At 37.2% G+C, this 21025-nt stretch overlaps 1 protein-coding gene across 3 annotated transcripts in view; it reads right to left on the bottom strand.

Annotated features, from left to right (window-relative positions):
• Nucleotides 1–21025, bottom strand: part of PKHD1L1 (PKHD1 like 1) — a 157735-nt gene that overhangs the window by 57762 nt on the left and 78948 nt on the right. For all 3 annotated transcript variants that reach the window (XM_053896133.1, XM_019467844.2, XM_019467845.2), the window contains exons 43-52: nt 20560–20716; nt 18791–18870; nt 18222–18351; nt 16782–16911; nt 13307–13548; nt 12115–12251; nt 9048–10077; nt 7306–7497; nt 2908–3059; nt 1653–1812 (exon numbers count right to left, since the gene is read on the bottom strand). In XM_053896133.1, the coding sequence (XP_053752108.1) occupies nt 1653–1812; nt 2908–3059; nt 7306–7497; nt 9048–10077; nt 12115–12251; nt 13307–13548; nt 16782–16911; nt 18222–18351; nt 18791–18870; nt 20560–20716 (2410 nt within the window). The remainder of the gene's footprint in view (nt 1–1652; nt 1813–2907; nt 3060–7305; nt 7498–9047; nt 10078–12114; nt 12252–13306; nt 13549–16781; nt 16912–18221; nt 18352–18790; nt 18871–20559; nt 20717–21025) is intronic.

The following is a 21025-nucleotide window of genomic DNA, read 5'->3' as shown; positions in this document are numbered from 1 at the left end:
TGGAACTCAAAATGTATTCTTAAATATTTATAATTGCCCCAAATAATAAAATAATAAAAATGGAAACGAAATATTTGACAGCTTCCTTTGTACTCATTTCCTCTAATTTTGTGAAATAAATGTCAGGGCCATGTGTAACAGTGTTGGTGTTATCTCAAACATAAAATGTAAGTTCTGGGACACCCGGGTGGCTAAGCCAGTTCAGCGTCTAACTCTTTTTTTTTTTCAACGTTTTATTTTTTATTTTTTTTATTTTTTATTTTTTTTTTATTTTTGGGACAGAGAGAGACAGAGCATGAACTGGGGAGGGGCAGAGAGAGAGGGGGACACAGAATCGGAAACAGGCTCCAGGCTCCGAGCCATCAGCCCAGAGCCTGACGCGGGGCTCGAACTCACGGACCGCGAGATCGTGACCTGGCTGAAGTCGGACACTTAACCGACTGCGCCACCCAGGCGCCCCATCAGCGTCTAACTCTTAATTTCAGCTCAGGTCATGATCTCAGGGTTGTGGAATTGAGCCCAGTGTAAGACTCTGCACTGAGCATGAAGTCTGCCTGAGATTCTCCCTCCCTCTCTCTCTCTCTCTTTCCCCCTCTGCCCCTCTCCCCACCAGCTCACTTTCTTAAATAAATAAATAAATAAATAAATAAATAAATACATACATACATACATACATACATAAATAAATAAATAAAATCGTTAAAAAATTCTTATAAAAAATAAAATGTAAGTTCTTAATTCAACTCAAGGCTCTTTTCTTTTCTTTTCTTTTCTTTTTCAATATATGAAGTTTATTGTCAAATTGGTTTCCATACAACACCCAGTGCTCATCCCAAAAGGTGCCCTCCTCAATACCCATCACCCACCCTCCCCTCCCTCCCACCCCCCATCAACCCTCAGTTTGTTCTCAGTTTTTAAGAGTCTCTTATGCTTTGGCTCTCTTCCACTCTAACCTCTCTTTTTTTTTTTTTTTTTTTTCCTTCCCCTCCCCCATGGGTTTCTGTTAAGTTTCTCAGGATCCACGTAAGAGTGAAACCATATGGTATCTGTCTTTCTCTGTATGGCTTATTTCACTTAGCATCACACTCTCCAGTTCCATCCACGTTGCTACAAAAGGCCATATTTCATTCTTTCTCATTGCCACGTAGTATTCCATTGTGTATATAAACCACAATTTCTTTATCCATTCATCAGTTGATGGACATTTAGGCTCTTTCCATAATTTGGCTATTGTTGAGAGTGCTGCTATAAACATTGGGGTACAAGTGCCCCTATGCATCAGTACTCCTGTATCCCTTGGGTAAATTCCTAGCAGTGCTATTGCTGGGTCATAGGGTAGGTCTATTTTAATTTTTTGAGGAACCTCCACACTGTTTTCCAGAGTGGCTGCACCAATTTGCATTCCCACCAACAGTGCAAGAGGGTTCCTGTTTCTGCACATCCTCTCCAGCATCTATAGTCTCCTGATTTGTTCATTTTGTCAAGGCCCTTTTCAACATAAATTCAGTCTCTAATCCTTTCACTCAGCAAACATTTCTTGATTCCTGCTATATGCAGGACACTGTATGGCATATTTGCTCATTAAGCTATTTTTCTCTTCCTTTAGACAAAGCATTAGATAAAAGAATCACTTCTGCCCAATGAACACATACCCAAGTAATACAGAGTACTTGTGTTTGCTTCAAGGTGCCAGTCTCCATTCTTGCTAGTATTCCAACTCAATGGATTTGAAGAGCCATTCCTCATATCAAGAACATTAAACATATCAGGATTTTGAGTGAAGTTATGAGATATGATTACATAGTCTTCTTCCTATAAAAGTTTTCCCCCAAATATGATTTCTTTTATATGGTAATATCCTACACAATATACATTAATTTTGATGACATATAGATACAGCTTATATTAAGACCTAAGTTGTGGTTTTAGTTTGTCATTTTGCATTCATATTTTGTTTAGTAACATTTACACATTTATGGAAATAATGCTAACTATATCCTAAGGCAACAAAAGTCTCTCTCTCTCTCTCTCTCTCTCTCTCTCTCTCTCTCTCTCTGTATATGCATACACATACACACATATCTAGAGAATATTTTATTTCTATAATGTTTGAAACATTTAAAACAATGATAGGTATTGTTTTTGGCTACACGTCTGTAGTATAAGTAGAAGAATATGAATCCCAATTCAGGATACTGTTTACCACCAGAGGTGGAAAGTGGGGGAATAAGATTAGGGTAAGCCAAACAGGGGACTTCCATTTTATCTAAAAATATTTATTTTTTTTTTAAAAAATCAAAAGTAAATATACACAGAATGTTAGATTCAGATAGATCTAGGTGGTAGGCATAGAGGACTTGGCCTGTTGTTTTTTGTGTTTGATACATGAAAATACAAATTATAGGAGCACCTGGATGGCTCAGTCGGTTAAGTGTTCACCTTCAGCTCAGGTCATGATCTCGCAGTTCATGGATTGGAGCCTGGTGTCAGGCTCTATGCTGATAGCTCAGGGCCTGGAGCCTGCTTTGGATTCTGTGTCTCCCTCTCTCTCTGTCCCTCCCCCACTCGTGCTCTGTCTCTCTCTTCTCTCAAAAATAAATAAACATTAAAAAAATTTTTAATAATACAAATTATAAAGCCTTTGACTGGTACCTGGAACATCATAAGCACTCAATAAATGCTAGTTATTATTATGGTGATAATAAAAGGACACCAGCTTAGTATTATGGGAATATGGCAGAGATTGTTGACTTCGATTCCTACACAAGGTTCCTTTTTTTTGGCTGCTTAGATTCAGGGTGGGTCATGAAGTGTGTGCAGGTCAGCATGTGAGGCAAGCACCTTCCATGCTGCATTCGTGTTATATGCAATCATAATTATTAGAAGATGAATTTTATAGCTCTTTACCTTAAATCCATAGAATGTTGATGTATAGGATATGTTGGTTATGTGACCTACATCTTTAAAATACCAGTTAATGTGCTTTGCATTTGGAATCAGAGCCATCCATCCAGACATATGAGTCAGTCGTTTCTTCTGAAATGGAACAATGCTTGTGCCTATAGCAGAATGCAAAACAAACAAATAATAGTGATCTCTATCTCTAGAAAATTCCTATTTTTACCAAGAAGTGCAAATGTCAAATATTAGCCAAGTCAACGGAAGTCTCTGAAGAAGTCAACATAGCATTTCATTACTTATATTCTAAATGTCTTTGTTAACTGAAGGCCCCAATGTTTAATATTCCACTTAACTAAAATACAAAATGCTTTCTCACTTAGAATTCTGAACTGAGATGACATCATTATTCCTTAGGGAAAGATAAAATTCAAACATGATGATGATTATGACCACTATGGCAAAAGTGTTTAAATATATTAACACAGTTCTTTAAGTATTATTGGTCTAAAATATAATTCTTTTGAGGAGTCCCTAGGTGGCTCAGTTGGTTAAATGTCTGACTCTAGATTTTGGTTCAGGTCATGATCTCATGGTTCGTGGGATTGAGCCCTGTGCCAGGCTCTGTGCTTACAGCGTGGAGCCTACTTGGGATTCTCTCTTTCCCTCTCTCTCTGTGCCTGCGCTGTGCGTGAGTTCTCTCTCTCTCTCAAAATAAATAAATACATAAAAATTTTTAAAAAATATGTACTGTGTTGCTATTCTTTTAAGAACTTAATTCTTCAGGATGCTTCATTTGCAGGGCATGTCAATATAAGTTCTAATTCTTTATTAGATTTCCTGTATTTGTTGAGTTAACAAAATCTGAGTAACAAGTACTAATGGAAAGATTTGATTTAAAGCTCTTAAGGATCTAGGTTGCCACCAGACTTACCATGAACAGTGGCCATGATACCCTAAATTTTGTGAACAACAAACTTGGGACCTAAACTACCTGTTATGAGAAAAAAATATTTAATTTGGTAATTCTTGTTCATGAGAGAGTGCCTGACAACTTCAGCTAAAGATTTGAAAAGAATTCTTACAATGTAAAGAAGAGATCTATGATTAATTGCTTACATTCTATTTTTTCCATTCCCTTCCCTCTCTCTTGTCATCTCTGATTGAACTTTATGCTAAATTTGCAAACTCTTCCCTTATAAATTTAGGAAGAGGAAGCTACAAGAAAGACTATAAAATAAACTCTCATCCTTTTTCTTTGGAGAATGAGGCAAAAAAGTTCCAATATTAAGGAGGAACAAATTCATTAATTCTTAAGCTTGTTAATTAGCACTGCATTTAAAAAGGTCATGAGCAGAGACCCTGAAAACATACAGTTCCAAATGACCTCCAATGTATGAGAAGAACTATGATGATTTCAATTTTATTCAGTGAGTATTTATTCCTCTCTCTTCCTTAAGTGCAGTGTAGACTCCTCAGGCCTATTGATGTTGGGGGACCAGACACTCATAACCATTTGAAAAGTGCTAGCTGAGTGAGCCTTGCCATCTTGAGCCTCTGGTTGCAATGCAGAGATCCTGCCCCAGGGAGCTGGCTCTCCTTTCAGCATGTGCTCTGGAATAAACACACATGGAACAACCTGAATTCAACTGTTGGGGAGGAGCAGAGCCCACTGGTTCCTCACCTTCAGGCAAAGCATCCTAGCCGAGCACAGCCAAGATCACCCAACCCCCAGTCCTCAGACACGAGAGTGAAAACAAATGATTGTAGATTTAAGCTATTAAGTTTGGGGACAGTCTGTCAGGAAGCAATAGCTGACTTAGATAAGAGTTCATGAAAATCATCCACAACCCCTAGAATTTGCTCTATGTTTGGCAGAACCAACCTCCACCAAAGTTTTTCTGATGCATGGAATTATACTTTAAGCTGAACTTCCTTCATGATTGTTTTGTAAATAAAACTAATTATCATTTTTAATAGTTATTTTTGTTTTCTTAATTTTTTTTCAGATGCATTCATTTTCAGCATGTTGATTTTAAGCATCTTGGACTGAAATTTGAAATTGATATTTAAAAAAATAGTATCATTAAAAGTAAGTGTCTCAGATTAATTTGCCATCTGGTCTATAGTATCACTAACAGTGTCAAAAATTAATTTGCCATCTGGTCTAACTTTACATATGAATTCATAAAGATATGTATATTCATACATATATACATAAAGATACACACATCACCATGTATAAGACCCTTTGATAAAGATATCTAAAGATATATGTAAAGTTATATCAAATCTTATTTCCCACTTTTCTAGTATATTTGTTGAACTTTTGATTCGTTTAGTATATATATAAAATGAGAACAAGTGATCTTTTTTTTTGTTTTTAATTCTTAGTACTAAGTAATTTTATCTGGATTTAATGGAGATAAAATAAAAATAGTCAAATTTGCTTGACTATGAAAATTGATTTATTTTTTATGTCACATTATAAAGGAAAATACCTGGCATGATGTTTTCTCTACTCTGTAATTTGGTCTGGGTACTACAACTAATTCCATTGTAATTCAATGCTTACTGAGTCTCCACTATCGCAATGTCTTGTGTTGAGCTATGTGGGTGACAGAAAGATAAATTTATAGATCTTGCCACCAAGGTGTTCAGTTTAGTAATTAAATAAAAATCTTTATTCCTGAAAGGATCAGACAAAAAGGCACAGAGAGACTTCACAAGAAAGCTATAGTCTCATAAATTCAGAAATATTAGACTTCTTAAATCAAAAATAAAAACAAACGGGGCACCTGGGTGGTTCTGTTGGTTAAGCGTCCTGCTCTTGGTTTCGGCTCAGGTCATGATCTCACTGTTTGTGGATTTGAGCCCAAGTTGGGCTCCATGCTCACAGCATGGAACCTGCTTGGGAGCCTCTCTCTCCTTCTCTGCCCCTCCCCCACTCTCTTCCTCTCTCAAAATAAATAAACTTTTAAAAAATGAATAATAACACAAATAAAAACTTCTAAAATCATCGCTACCCGCCACCACCACGACCAAAAAACCAACAATGACAAAAAACAAACCCTAAACTACAGACTCAAAATGTTTAAATATTACTACTGAAAAATTGTTAAAGGCATATATATTTTTTATTATGCTGTATATTTAAAATAATTTCCTCAGGGTGGTTTGTACATCTCTGAGTCCTCTGGAAAATTATCTTAGACCACGTTTTATAAAAAGCCAATGTTCAGTCATAAAGTATTTGAAGATATGATTAAAACTTTTATCATAAGTAACTATTTGATAACATAATAATGGGAAATATTAATGTGTTATCTCATCAGACAAAATAGCTTCATTTGCTTTTGGTGTTTGGTTCCTTTTTGTTTTAGCTTCTCAGTTTTTAATCAGAAGAAAACATTCATAGATACTTTGCTTAAAATATTGTTTATTGTACCACAGTCTCTAAAAGTTTAAGTGATGTTACTCCATCCCAGACATCTGGTAATCACAAGAAAAGGAATGGCTGCTGGGTTCATGTCTTTAAGCCACTGAGATAGTGGGTATAACCATTACCCAGAGAGTTGCTGTATGACCTTTTCAATTCATAGGAGGAAGAAACTCTAGTAGGAATGTTTTAAAAGTTAAATATAATAGCTGATAACATCGTAATAAATTATAAAAGAATTGCTTCATACTTACTGTTTCCCCTGCAGATCTACTGTCCACTATTCTTCATGAGTTTGGACAGTGGGGAGCAGAGGAAGAAGAGAGGCAGAGAGGAATGTGTAATGAGCTCATTAGTCCCCTGACTCTCTCCCTGTGAGGAAGTAAGGGGTTCTCGGTGGGCTCCTGCATCTCTCAACCAAAGGGCACATTCTCATTTAACTTGTTTGGCTGGTGCAAATGCCAGAGGGATCATGAATAATGACAGCAAATTAATTCAACCTAGTCAGGTAATGATGTCAAGCTCATCTGATATTCCAGGTATGATATCATTACTAAAACAAATCGGTGAACCAATAATCCCTGGCACCTGGGTGTACAGCTATTGACCTAGCAAATGCCCCTCCAACCCATTTCAATCAACAAATATAATCAAAAGGCTCTGCCTTCACTAGCAGGGACAACAGTGTATTTTTACCGTCTTGCTCCAAGGACTATGTCAACTTTCCTACTCTCTGTAGTAATATTATCTGGAGGTTCCTTGAGCAGCAGAACATCATGCTGGTCCATGCATTTATTCCATATCCTCACATGCCCATTTTGGGTGGTTTTTTGTTTCCTGCCTGATAATGACTAATAAAAATATTATAATTTTTCCATGTTCCAAATAGTGAGTGACAACTCAAAAAGATGATGATGAAAATAGAAAAATATTTAAGTTACTAGTTTAAACTATTGTATTTCACTTACCAAAAGAGTCTGAGAGAACCACATCCTTTTCAAGCAGAGATACTGGAGAAGGCTTGTTGAATGCCAAACGGTGGAAGCTGACTGAGGCGTCACAGACAGCCCCAGGGAACCCGATGCTCCACTCGGCTTCTTGTGTGCAGTGGGAAGGGTCCAGCAATGAGCTGTATGGAATGACAGTGTGTCCTCTGTGACCTAGGAGATGGACATAAACAGCATGTTTCCTGTATCATGTTAGAAAACTAAAAAAACCAACAAAACCCCAAACTGTCTACAACATATAGCTACTGTGACCCATAGTACCAGTAACAAAATCTAAAAGTCCTGGTAATTTATTTTTTTGGCATGGGGTAATAGGACCTCATATGGAAGCTTTGCAGTGGATTCTTTGGTTAGGGAGATTATTGTAGATGTAGATGAAACACAGGATCTGAAGAATCCATGAGAGCCAAATAAGGATGGGAAATAGGATAAGTAACTTACTCAAGGATACACAGAAGGATTCAAATCCAGGCAGTCTGACCATAGAGCCTGTACTCTTAACCAATGGACTGCCAACTACCATTAAATACCCAAGCTGAATGAATTAGATAAACTAATAAAGGTTATACAAATTTTTATAAATGAGAATCACCCAAATGTTCTCCCTCTAAAAGCCACATTTAGAACAACAGTCAAAAGTCAACAACTATAGTTGAGAACTAAGTCTATCTGAATACTGAGATGAATCTTTTTCCATCTTACAAAGTCTTTCAAAAGTAAATTGTTAATATCTGTAGATTTACTTGTCAATGATCTCTTAAAGAATTATGCAGAATCCCACACATAATCCTTGTGATCTTATTTAGACAAATATATCAATAAAATGTGTACAGATACTAAACTGTAGAAATTATGAATAGTTACAGAAAATGTGGCATGCTCTATGTTGAATTTTGTACTACAGTTAACATATTCTTTGAACTAATTTCAAATTCAGAATTTAGAGTGGTAAGAAAAGGACTGGGGCGCCTGGGTGGTTCAGTCAGTTAAGTGTCTGACTTTGGCTCAGGTCACGATCTTATGGTTTGTGAGTTTGAGCCCCACATCCTGCTCTGTGCTGACAGCTCAGAGCCTGGAGCCTGCTTCAAATTCTGTGTCTCCCTCTCTCTCTGCCCCTCCCCTGTTCGCACTCTGTCTCTCTCTCTCAAAAATAAATAAACGTTAAAAAATAAAAAAAAAAAAAAGAGGAAAGAGTTAACAGTAGCCCTGTAACTTATTCCTTTCTTTTACAGTATTTTAGCAGGATATTTCTAGTTTGCTTACATTGCTTATGTAAATAAACCTGGAATATATACATTGATGGGGCATGATTAGCTTAGAGAATTTGGGTAATCATGTAAACAGTTTCTTATCTGTATAATTAACTGAATATAAAATGAATAAGCAAAAAAATTCCCTTTGTGGTCAAAGTTCCCATAAATATTCCTCAAAATTTGCTGTTAATCCAAACCAAAGTGCAAATGCAAGAGGAAAAAAAAAGGATAAAGGATATTTTTAAAGGCTACACCTGACAATTTGGGCTTCTTCCACAAAAAGAGTGTCTCATCTGTGCCTAGTGCTGACCCATATCTTTAAATCATTGCCAAAGTTTGATGCTGGGTAAGATCTGTGACTCATGTGAGTCTGCTTTGACAGTTCAACTCTCTGTGTAAACATAAACATATTTCCAATGTATATTATCAGAAATTAGAATATAACATTACCTGTAAGTGAACCATCAACATCAATCAGTACCACTTCATGTTCCCATCGAAAGCCAGCCTTGTTTGGTGTGTGAAAATACTGGATGTCAACAAATTTTGCACTCCAACCTCCACATTTTTCATTACAAACTCCAGTGATGGATGTCACTCCCAAAGCTGCACAGTTGGGACGGTCAAAGTTCATAAAGTGTACAGAAGATACAGTCAAGCCTTCACTAAATGGGAGAACCAGGCCTTTCCTTGTGCAAAATGCAGACCCCATTTCCAGCTCATCAAGATGCCCAACTATTTTTGCATTTTTAATCACTGCTCCATTGGTTTCACCCCATCCCCCAACATATGGAGCCAGAATCCTCTTGGTCTCGATTCCAGCCTCATAATTATTTACCATCACAAAGTTATGGAACTGAAGGGCTCCTCCATTGACCCATTCAGCTCCTTTTTCACAGTTCCAAGTAGTAAGTGAATTAAATATCGCAGGCACTGGCACTGTAGAAGTACAAGATCCTGTTTGCATGGGGAAATATTCTTCAAATATCCATAGTCCAAACCAGCCTTGAGAATGAACAGTGTTGTTAAAGAATTCTCCAAGAGGAACTCTTTTTTGGCAAATGTTTCGGTCATAGGATGGCCCATCAGGATGGTTGTTCATTCGGTACCAAAAGCCAAAGTGAGTGCCTCCAGCAGCTGCATTGTGTCGTATGGTGTTGTTTGGGTTGGTTACCCAAAATGCAGCTGGGGTCACATCATCATTCAAAAGACTAGTACTTTGCTGCACGAAGACTGCCAAGTTATATTGCAAAATATTGCCATGTTCAATACCATCTTCTATAAAAAATGCTCCTCCCTTGATATCATATATAATATTCCACTCAACCAGCAGGTGATGTGTGTTATGGATAGTAACCGCTCTGTTATAGGCCTGGTGAATTGCACAGCCTCTTACATAAGATGTAAATTGCAAATCTCCGAGCAGGTGCCAATGAATTGGATATCGCCCCAAGCGGAAAGCCTGGCCAGCATGGAATATCTGTCAAGCCCAGAAATCATAGCTATTTAGTGATACACAAAGACTCATAATTTGCCTGGCTTATATTTTCTTGTTTCATAACAATCTCCAATTTTACATTAATTATTATTGATACATTTATATCTGCCATATTATTAATGTTTATCCTTCAAATCTGTTATTTGACCTTCAATCCACATTGTTTTATTCAATATATAACAGCCCATACTTGTTACCAAATGAATGAATGAACAAAAGCCATCTTTGAATCTTGTTTTTCACCTCAATCTATTACTAAACTTCCATGTTTGGCAATATAAAACCTTTCAAAGACTTATTTTTCTCCTTCACTCTGATTCTTATATAATAATAACAAATATTTCTTGAATGTTTACCGATTGCCAGATATTGTGCTGTGTCCTATATGCATGATCAATCTTTACCACAGTCCTACAAGGTAGCCATTTGTCACCAACTTCACTTTACAGATGAAGTTTACGATGGCTAAGAATCTTTTTCATGGTCATAAAACTCCATTTAAACTCCATTAAAGGTGGTCTGATTCTAGGTTGGTGCTTTTATTAACCACTGTGCTGTGCTTTCTTTCAGTAGGTCTATAATCCATTAATTTAATACAGAGGATACCAGTGTGTGGGAGTGCGTGTGCAAATGTGCAGGAGTAATATGATCCCATAATGTTAGAAAAAATATTAGGGCATCTATTTATTTTCATTTTTCATCTAAAAATAAAAAACTATTACTAACAATCAATACACAGATTGACCCTGACCTTATTTAGTCCATATCTCAGATGTCACATATGTGTAACATATCCTAGAAAGAGGGAGATACAGGTGTTGCCTCTACCACCCTCAATACGTTGTTTGCAGTCTGGGTGTCTCCAATTTAATAGATTTACGGATTTTACTATTCCTCTCTCTCTCTCACACACACCCTCTCTCCCTCCCTTCCTTCCTTTCATCATTTCATCCTTCCTATCCTCCTCCCTTTTACTGAACATCTGATAAAAACTGTGCTAAATTTTGATTATATAGACTGAATATGAGTAAGTTACAGAGGGGCTCCTAATCTCCTGGGGATAACTTGCGTATTCATTTTTTCACATATTGGTTACATTAACAATCAGTTGAGAACCTGCTGTATGCCAAGCACAGTTTCAGCTACAGGACAATCAGTAGAAAACCAGAAAGACAAAATCTCTGAACTAACTGAGTTTATGTTCTAGGGAGAGAGATTGAAAATAGATATATATATGTCAGGAGCTATGAGTAAATGAAGGAAAACAGGTTTGGGCAGTTATCTCAAATAAAGACAGTAAGGAAAGGCCTCTCTTAAGGGAGGACATTTGAGAAAGACACCTGACCGAAATGAATGTGAGCCATACAAGCATTTGCTGGAGGAGCATTCCAAGCAAAAAGAAGAGCAAATGCAAAGAACCTGAGACAGAAATGTGCTTGACAAGGAGGCCCATGCAGCTAGTATGGCATGAGCCTGGGTAGAGTCACAGGAGATAAAGTCAGAGGCCAGCTGGGGGACAGATCGTGTGGGTCCTATGGGAAGGACTTGGGCTTTTTGTTTTAGGTGTAATATAAAGCCATTGGAACAGGGTGCAGCAAGATCTGATTTATACTTTAAAAAGTTTATTTGGCTGTGGCATGGAGATTCTATTGGAGAAAGGGTGGAAGCATGGTGATTAGTTAGGAGGGAATCATAGTAGTCCAGGTGAGAGGCGACGGTGGCTTGGGTGAGGGACTGGGTGGCAGTAGTGGAGGGAGAGTGGATGCAGGTCATTATATTTTGTAGGCTGTGTGGGTAGAACTTGCTGACGAATTTTATGTGGGGTGTGAGAAAAATAAACAAAATTTTGGCATGATTTAAATGGGTGAATAATTGGGTGTATCAAAATTGTCTGTTTACTTCTCTGTCTCCTCTACCAGATCATAAGCAGCATCTGGTCAACAGCAGGAGTTCAGTGCTTAGTCACTGCCATGGATAACTTTTGGCAAACCACTGTGATTTACTAACAATGCGTCTTACCTCTACGTATTCTATTCTTCCAGTTACCATGCTAGCACCAGGGACAGGAGCATGAAACATAATGCAGCCTCCAAACTGGTCACTTCCTATCTCTTCTCCAAACTTTCCCTGGAAGCATGTCTGTGTAGCAAATTCACCTTGAAAAATATTTTTTAAGATATCATAAAGAAAAACCATGGCAAAATCCTCTAATTATATAGATCCCCCATACCTAATTATACCTTTTTATTCATACATAATTTTAATCTCATCCTGGGATATTATTTGCATTCACATCATTTCCTCCTCTAGAGAGTAAGAAAGGTAAGTACCTTATCTCGTTCACCTTTGCATTCCCTAAGGTACCTATTTCAGCATTTTTCAAAGATACTAAATAAATATTTGACTGGTTAAATTAATACTAATAAAGATATTTTTTTCTTACTATCTCTGAAGCTTTGCCCCAATATTTGGAGATTAACATAATGCAAATCCTATATTTGTATAGCACTAGAATATGCATATTGCCACTTAATTCCTATAACTACAGTAAGTAGGCAGAACAGGAAACATTCTTATTTTAAACAGGATGATATTAGGTTTCATGAACTGGAATCAGAATGTAGGTTATGTGACACTGAATCCAGAGAACCTTTTCTAATATAACCCACTGAAGAAAAGTCTATCTTTAAACCATATTTCTTAATATTTAACTATACATCATATTGTAATGGTATTTTTATTACATAAAAGCATCTATCTATCTATTATCTATCTATATATACACGCATACACACACAGGCACACATATAAGAACTGAGGTAAGCTATGGAATCATTTCTTGTCTAATGACACTTGAGTGGAAGAGACACGTCTCTTCAGGACCAAAGTGATTAACTGCTATTGCTTGACTCCCTGGCCATCCCATTGCCCTGTCCCCGAGATCACAGAGGCCTATGTTGAGGTGGAGTCTCCATCAGCCTATATCCTAGAATCATAACAATGAGCATATTGGACACGTGCACATGAGTGAGAAATAAACCTTTCTCATTTTAAAGAGAAATGCCATTTGAGGTTTATTTAGTACTAGAGCATAACCTAGTATGCTCTTTCAACAGCAGTTTTTAACTGGGGGTGATTTTTCTCCCAGGGAGCACTTTTACAATGTCTGGAAACAATTTACAAGCTGACACACTCAGGTTGCTAAAATTACCAGTGTCAAATCCATCAGGACATGCTGGAATTTTGTGATTCCACTCCATAGTATCAGATCCTCTTATTAAAATATTCCTTGTGAGAATTCCAACTTCCGCTCTTGCTTCAAACAGAGTTCCATCAGGGAGTGTGACAGTGATTCCTAAGTGTGTGTAATTCAGCGGGTCAGTGAGCACTACGTTTGTGCCATCAGCAGATACGGATGCAATGGTGCGTTTTTCATTCTCTCGTTGACCGTGTCTGTAAAAATTTCAACAAAAAACCTTTCCAGATTAATTTAAATCAACATAATCTTGTTTCAGTGCATTTTTTTATGCTCTCTGAACACTCCATCTATAAACTAGGAAATTTTTAAATGTCTTACAATATTCTGAAGAGGAATTCGAAAATGGTGTTTAACTCTTTCTTAGAGTGAGCAAATTTTATAAATGCATTTCAATTAAATAAATATGTTCCCAGTGCTGCAGTTGTTTAGAGAGAACTGGACTAATTCCTATAAAGTATTCAAATAAGCCATTCACTTAAAACTTTGAAGATCACACTCAGTGGTCCTCCACTGCGAATGATTATATCTGCCCATGAGACATTTGGCAATGCCTGGACACATTTTCGGCTGTCACAAATGGGGGTCCGACTGGCATCTAGTGGGGAGTGGCTATGGATATTTCTAAACATCCTATAACACAAGGGGCTACCCCACACAAGAAAGACTTGTCAGGCCCAAAGTGTCAACAGTGCTGAGGTTGATAAGCCATTGGAAGTTTCTGAGTAGGGAAAAGACAAGACTGAGGGGAAGTATATGAAGCCTTATTTCTACCACTTCTTCAAAACACCTCCAATTCCAGCCACAGCAAAAGGACCTCTCGATTCTATAATATACTCACTCATGTATTCAGTCATTCAGCAAACATTTATTGAGTGTCTAGCTGGTTTTCTAGGCACAGAGCGAAGGATGCCAAGTAGAAAGTACCCCTGACTTTACAGAGACGTGTGTGCCCGTGCCTGATTGTGTCTTATCTACCGAAGTGTGTGACTGGTGTTTTCAACAGAGGTAAGGTTAGGGGAGTTATTTCTGTGTCTTCCTGACCTTCCCTTTTGACTCATCTCTCCCTTGGCAAATCTTTTTCCTCTTTTAAATACTAGTTCAAATGACAACGTCACATGCAAACTGGGTAAAAAGACACCTCTCTCAACTTTCCCAGCCCTTCTTCTGGATTCCCAACACACTCTACCTCATGCCCTGTCAGTGCCCACCATTGCCACACTGCAGGCCCATCATGTCTGCTGTGGCTCTCCTATCTGCTTCTTCATCCTTTCCACTACCTGGCTGCTCCTGCAGGTAAGGCACCCAGAGGTTAAGTCATTTTGTGTGCTGAGCGCTTAGTACAGTGCCTGTCACAACTCAGGAACAGTGTTTGATTGATTTAACAAATTAATGCAGAACGAATTAGTGAGGGGAGGAAAATAGAGGAATGGAGTCCACATTGGAAGGTGATGTAATATTCCAGGTGTGAGGGACAGAGTCTAAATTAAACTAAGGGCAGGGAAAGCTGATGGAAGAGACATTTCAAGGGCAGGACCCAAAGAACTTGGTGATGTGCAGGAAGTGACAGATACTGATAGTCAGAAAGTCACTGGGAAAGTTTTTGTGAAGATCAAAACTAGACTGTAAGGGCTTAAGGGGAAAAAAAGGATAACAACAATGCAATGAAAAAAATGGGCATAATATTTAAGCAAATTAATCATTTTTTTAAGCAAAATGGAAGCAGCTAGAAAAGATAAGAGAATAAAGTTATTTTTCAAGACAGTGAGTGGTTGGAGAAAGCCAAAGTACAAAAGACTCAGAGAAGGAACTGTGGGCAAAGGAAGCCATGGGGAGGTGAGGATTAATGATGCTTGAGCTAAGGGTATACCAAGAGCGTAAGATCCCTTAGGCGATATAGGAAAGGGATTTAGGATGGCCTCCCCCAAATTCTCTTGGATTCAGATAATACACAGATTTCTTTAGAAAAGAAGGTTGTACAAAGCATTTTAATATGTTATGTGCACCTGAACACAATTTTTATGCCTTTGTAATAATCTCTAACATTTATACAGCACTTATTTTGAGCCAGTTTCACTCTGAGTGCCTACACATACTAACTCATTTAATTCTTACAATAACTCTGACATAGACACTATTAGCATTCTAGTTTTCCTGAAGTACAGAGATGAAATACTATGGCTGCAGACCTGGCAAGTGGTATTGCTGGGAAATGGGTCCAGGCTGACTAATTTTAGTAGTTTTCTCAACCACTTGCTTTTACAAATTCTTAAATACAACGTATGAATGAAATAGTAAACAATGAGTTCAGTTTGGTGGGAAACTTCTTAATTCTTGTTCCTTAAAATTAAATACCTCTAAGCTAAATTCTAAATTTACCCTGTTATTTCACACAGAAAAGCTATAAACAAGAACCTTCTATTCTACTCGGAAGCCCTCTCATTTTGCTGCTTTTTATTTTGCCATTATGTAATGAAAATTTCTTCCAAAGGCAGGAAAAAAAAAGGGCACTTATAAAGCTAAGTATATACTTAACTCTTCCTAACATCTGCAAGTCTATTTTTAACTTGGAAAATGGCAAAATCAAAATGCCATCTTGAATTTTAATTCTAAATTGAGTCACGACCTTAACATAATTTAGCCGTTTCTTACCATAAATTACTACTTGTTACCTGATAAGCACGACCATACCCAATTTTGCTATTACCCATAATTTGAACAATAAAGCAAAAATAAAGCTCTTCCTGCTCCCTTTCCCCACCAATATTCTTGGTGTAGCTGTATTATTTTTATTCTTTTTATTTCTCGTTTGCTAATATATATAATTAAGCAGAAATTCAGGGTCATAGGCCGTTTCAATTGTAAAATGTCAGAGAAGTAAAAGGTCGTGTTAATCATCACTCAATCTGTAATAATGTCTTCTCTTTGTTTCAATCATTACTAACAACCTTGCTCCATGGGAACCACTGCTAAGACTGTAACATATGAAAGAGTTCCCCAGCAGCCTGACAACGTGTTCTCTGGTGACCCCAAATAAAGCAGCTCGTTTACATTTTTGCATTCATTAATGTATTTAGCTAAAGCTCTAAGTCAGAGGTTTTAAATGACTTAATAGCAGAATGGTTTTTTCAAGCAAAATCTTACATGGGAATCTATCTGTGAAAAACAACTAAAATATTTCATTAGTATACATTTTATAGGTTCAAATTTATACTTTTTCCTATTAGAAATTAACCAATTAAAACAACACAGTGGTGTTCAACCTGATGCTAACATTTAGCAAATACGTACTTGGCTATTTATATTTCTTTATTAGAGGTTTCAAATTTAAATCAAATAGTTGTAGACCTTCTGGATCATCCCTCTTTTGCAGAGTTAAAAAAAAATCTCTATTCTAAATCAAAGTTATCATGCCCAGAAGACATCATACCTGTGACCTGTGCTTGCGATTACAATCTTATCGCCTGGTTTCCAAGTTACTGCTTCTTGTAAAATCAAAGTCCTTTCCCCCGCCTTTGCTGTATGAGCCAGACGAGTCCAGATCACAGAAACAGGCAGACCTGGAGCCAACGGACAAACTGAGTCTTTCTTTCTTTTTTTTTTTTAATTTTTAAATCAGTGTTTATTTATTTTTGAGAGAGAGAAAGATTCACAAAGCGCAAGCAGGGGAGGGGCAGAGAAAGAGGGAGACACAGAATCCAAAGCAGGTTCCAGGCTCTGAGCTGTCAGCACAGAGCCTGACATGGGGCTTGAACTCACGCACCATGAGATCATGACCTGAGTTGAAGTCAGATGCTCAACCAACTGAGGCACCCAGGTGCCCCCAGACTGAGTATGTCTAAAGACGTGTTTTCTTGCATAGTGAGAGCTTTATGTATTTTTCATATTTGCCTGGATTGAATCAACTTTGGAAAGGTTCATTTTACCTTGGCATTTTATACCTTTCTCAAAAAAGAAAAAGAAATATTTGGAATGCTTGCTTTATAAAAGTAACAATTACATTATGATAACATGTGTGGGTCTATAAAACTAAAAATCATCCTTCTCCAATGATATACTCCATTTAAAACAATCATCTTTATAAAAACACAATATAAATGTGATTTGATACTATTGTTAAAACAGGCAGCAGCCTATTACCTTTGCCATTGTTGATATAAATTGCTTATATTGATAATCTAGAGACAAATGAAATGTGTAAACTTCTGAAAATTACATTATTTATTTAGCACAATGCAGGGTGACAGTTATTATCATAATAGGGATTGTGTTTATACATTCTAAATTTATGAAAGAAACAGATTATTTCAACATAGAAAACTTTAACATAAAAAGGATTCACACCATGCTTCCTTTAAATAAGTAAGCCTGATACCTCAAACATGATCATAATCATTTTTATTTGCTGGTAATTTTCCAGAATATAGTCATATAGAAGTACAACTATAAACTTATATTTTAGAAAGAGCCCATTTTAAAATACAAACATTAGAAGTTACAATCTTCTGCTTCCAGACTTAATGCTTTGTATATAGACAAATGAAAGCAGTAATAATCACTATGTACTCTGGTAGGTGCTGAAATAGGCAAAAGGTGTTGTGGGAACACATACAAAGGAAGAAGCAGAACGGTGTAGAGAAGATCCAGAATGGTGTCCCCAGGAGTGACTTGGGTTGTGAGTCTTGGTAGTAGGAAGGGCTGACCTGCCCTGGATAAGGGGAGGGCAGAGATAAAGAGGAACAAAGAGGGGACATGTAAAGACAGGAGAAGCTTGGCAAGTTTTCCTTTAGAGAGTTGTCAGGAGGGTTATCCCTTGTTTCCTGCCTAGTATCTCCTGGACCAATTCCCTGAGCCCTTTTGGCTGCCCTACCATGCAGATCCAGGATTCCCTCTCGCACAGCCAGAGTTTTGGTGCCATATACTGGGAGCTCAGGAGATCGCAGGTGCCCATGCAAGGTAATGACCGCCCTGTGTTGAAACGGGGATGCTTCTGTCCCAATCTGCAAGGGATTTCACAGGCATCATTCGGAAAGTTAAGTCAATATCCACAGTTTTAACCACTTAAAAAGTAACCCTTTCTTTTGAGAAATTGATTGCTCGGTTGTTAGTATCTTTCTTCCAGAAGATAAACCTTACATTTTCTAGTCAGATCTTTGGAAAGTATACTGATTGACTTTAGCCACATTTCAGAGCTATTATTTTTTTCTGTTCTATTTAAAATTTGGCTCTATGATAGTATGCTATTCTCTTCCCATTAAAAGCACAAGAACACTCTGGAAGACATTTTCCCAAAAAGGGGATTTTACACTAGTAATGGAGACCTACATAAAGATAAACTTGTGAGGGCTTGTTATAATTAACCATCCATTTTACAAGTGGTATTTTACAAAGAGATGGAAAGAGGTTAGCAAGGATTCCATATCAGGTTCTCTCGTATACCTGAAGAATGCCTCCGTCTGTAATTAGAATATTTTCTGCCTGGAGTTCAATGTCAGCTTCATCAAATATTAGAGTTCCACCTGTGAACCATACAATTTTGAAATATAACAAAGGAATTATTAAAAGCTATTTATCAAATTACACATAAAATTTTAATTTCTTATTCTTTTTTTAAAGTTTATTTATTTTTGAGAGAAAGAGCGGGCATGTGCGTGAGTGGGGCAAGGACAGAGAGAGAAGGAGCAGAGGAAGCAGGCTCTGTGCTGATAGCAGAGAGCCCAATGCAGGGCTCAAACTCACAAACCGTGACATCATGACCGGAGCCAAAGTCAGACACTTAACGGACTGAGCCAGCCCTAATTTCTTATTCTTATCTGCTATCACTATGCACGTCACTTTAACTCCAGCTTTTTAGCAATATAAAATACAAAAATTTCAGACAAGACCCAAGAGTTGATGGAAAATTAAATCCCTAGACAGATTATTTTCCTTTGACCACTGTTATTTTCTATGCTTTTAAATAGTGCAGCTACATGTTCTATAAACACAAGTCTTCAAAATATAAATTAAGGCCAAAAACAATTAAAATTAGGGGTACATGGGTGGCTCAGTCAGTCAAGCGCCCAGCTCTTGATTTCAGCTCAGGTCATGATCCCAGGGTCATGGGATTGAGCCCTGCACTGGGCTCCATGCTGAGCATGTATTCTGCTTAAGATTCTCCTTCTCTCTCCCTCTGCCCCTCTCTTCTGCTTGTGTTCTCTTTCTCTTAAAAAAAAAAAAAAAAAAGAAAGAAAAAAGAAAGAAAAGAAAAGAAAAGAAAAAGAAAAAAAAAGTTAAGTTAAACTAAAAATTAAAGAAAAGCGCTTTTTATAGAAATCATTACAATGCTGACATTAGCTCTGAACTCCTATCCACTAATTTGCACCAGCAACACCTATAGCCTGATTAGCATTATGAAAGAATGTGCTGAGATATATTTTTATGAGACTGATGTAAATTTGTGAACAGTAAAACTTTACTTGTCCAAAGGTCCAAGAGTTAATAACTTCAAATACTTGAAACACACTATTATCCTGGAAGTTAAAACAAAAACAAAATACAAAGGTTTTTGAGCAGCTAAAGCCATTATGGCAAAGTTGATACCTGAAAGCCCAAAACATTTTACTTTCATCAAACATTGTTGCTTTTACATGCAGTTGTAACAGTTCTGGTTATTTCCTCCTCTGTACTAATGGAATATAAAGAAGCAGAGAGAAGCCCAAGTACAACGAAAGTAGTTTGAAAGACAAAGGTGAGAGTCACAACCTGGCACCCAATGGGAGTTGGGGTGGTCATTTAGCATAGAATTTAGCAAATCTCTCTGATTTTATAACCCCTGGGGCCCACTATACCAGTCCTTTTCTGAATGGGAAATACCTTTTACTATTGTGATTCACCACATGTGGAGAGGCATAGGCACATGCACATACATTATTACTGAAACAAAAGTTTCACAAAACAACATTTAACTTTAGAAGGTGCTTACCCATAAGAAGGCAAGACACTCTGATATTTTCCATTCCATTTCATCAAAAGATTATGGTTACAACACACTAAATAACAGCATACCACAAATGGATTATAATGTTCAATTTAAAGAACACAGTATTCCATATTGTATTAAAAACATCATACCACTATAAATATTCATAATCATGAGTTTTAATTAAATTTTATTCACAGAAATATTCCATAGACAGAATCTAATAAGCAGGTTGTCAGAAATTTACCCTGAATAAGCAACATTTTCAGAATAGGTGTATTTTGATCCAGCAAAATTGTCTGTCCTTTTGTAATAACAACTAGAGACCCTTCCTCGGGGGGAGATTTTCCTCCCCATGAGAAGTTGGAAGACCAGGCATCGACATACAGGAAGTCAGCATCATCCTGTAATAAAATACGAGAAGCTTTTAAATACAGACGTTTTATCAGAATGATTCATTCAACTTCTCAAACAAGAAGGAACCTAAACCAGGAAACATTTTCATTAGTTACAAAATATAATCTACCTGATTTTTTTTATTTTTTATTTTTATTTTTTTAATTTTTTTTTTAACGTTTATTTATTTTTGAGACAGAGAGAGAGCATGAACGGGGGGGAGGGTCAGAGAGAGAGGGAGACACAGAATCTGAAACAGCCTCCAGGCTCTGAGAGGTCAGCACAGAGCCTGACACAGGGCTTGAACTCACGGACCG

The sequence above is a fragment of the Panthera pardus genome, unplaced genomic scaffold (genome assembly GCF_024362965.1).
Source record: "Panthera pardus isolate Hobbes unplaced genomic scaffold, ASM2436296v1 HiC_scaffold_7, whole genome shotgun sequence".
Taxonomy (NCBI): Eukaryota; Metazoa; Chordata; class Mammalia; order Carnivora; family Felidae; genus Panthera; species Panthera pardus.
The sequence above is the reverse complement of the archived record's forward strand: the minus strand, read 5'-3'. Positions and strand labels throughout refer to the sequence as shown.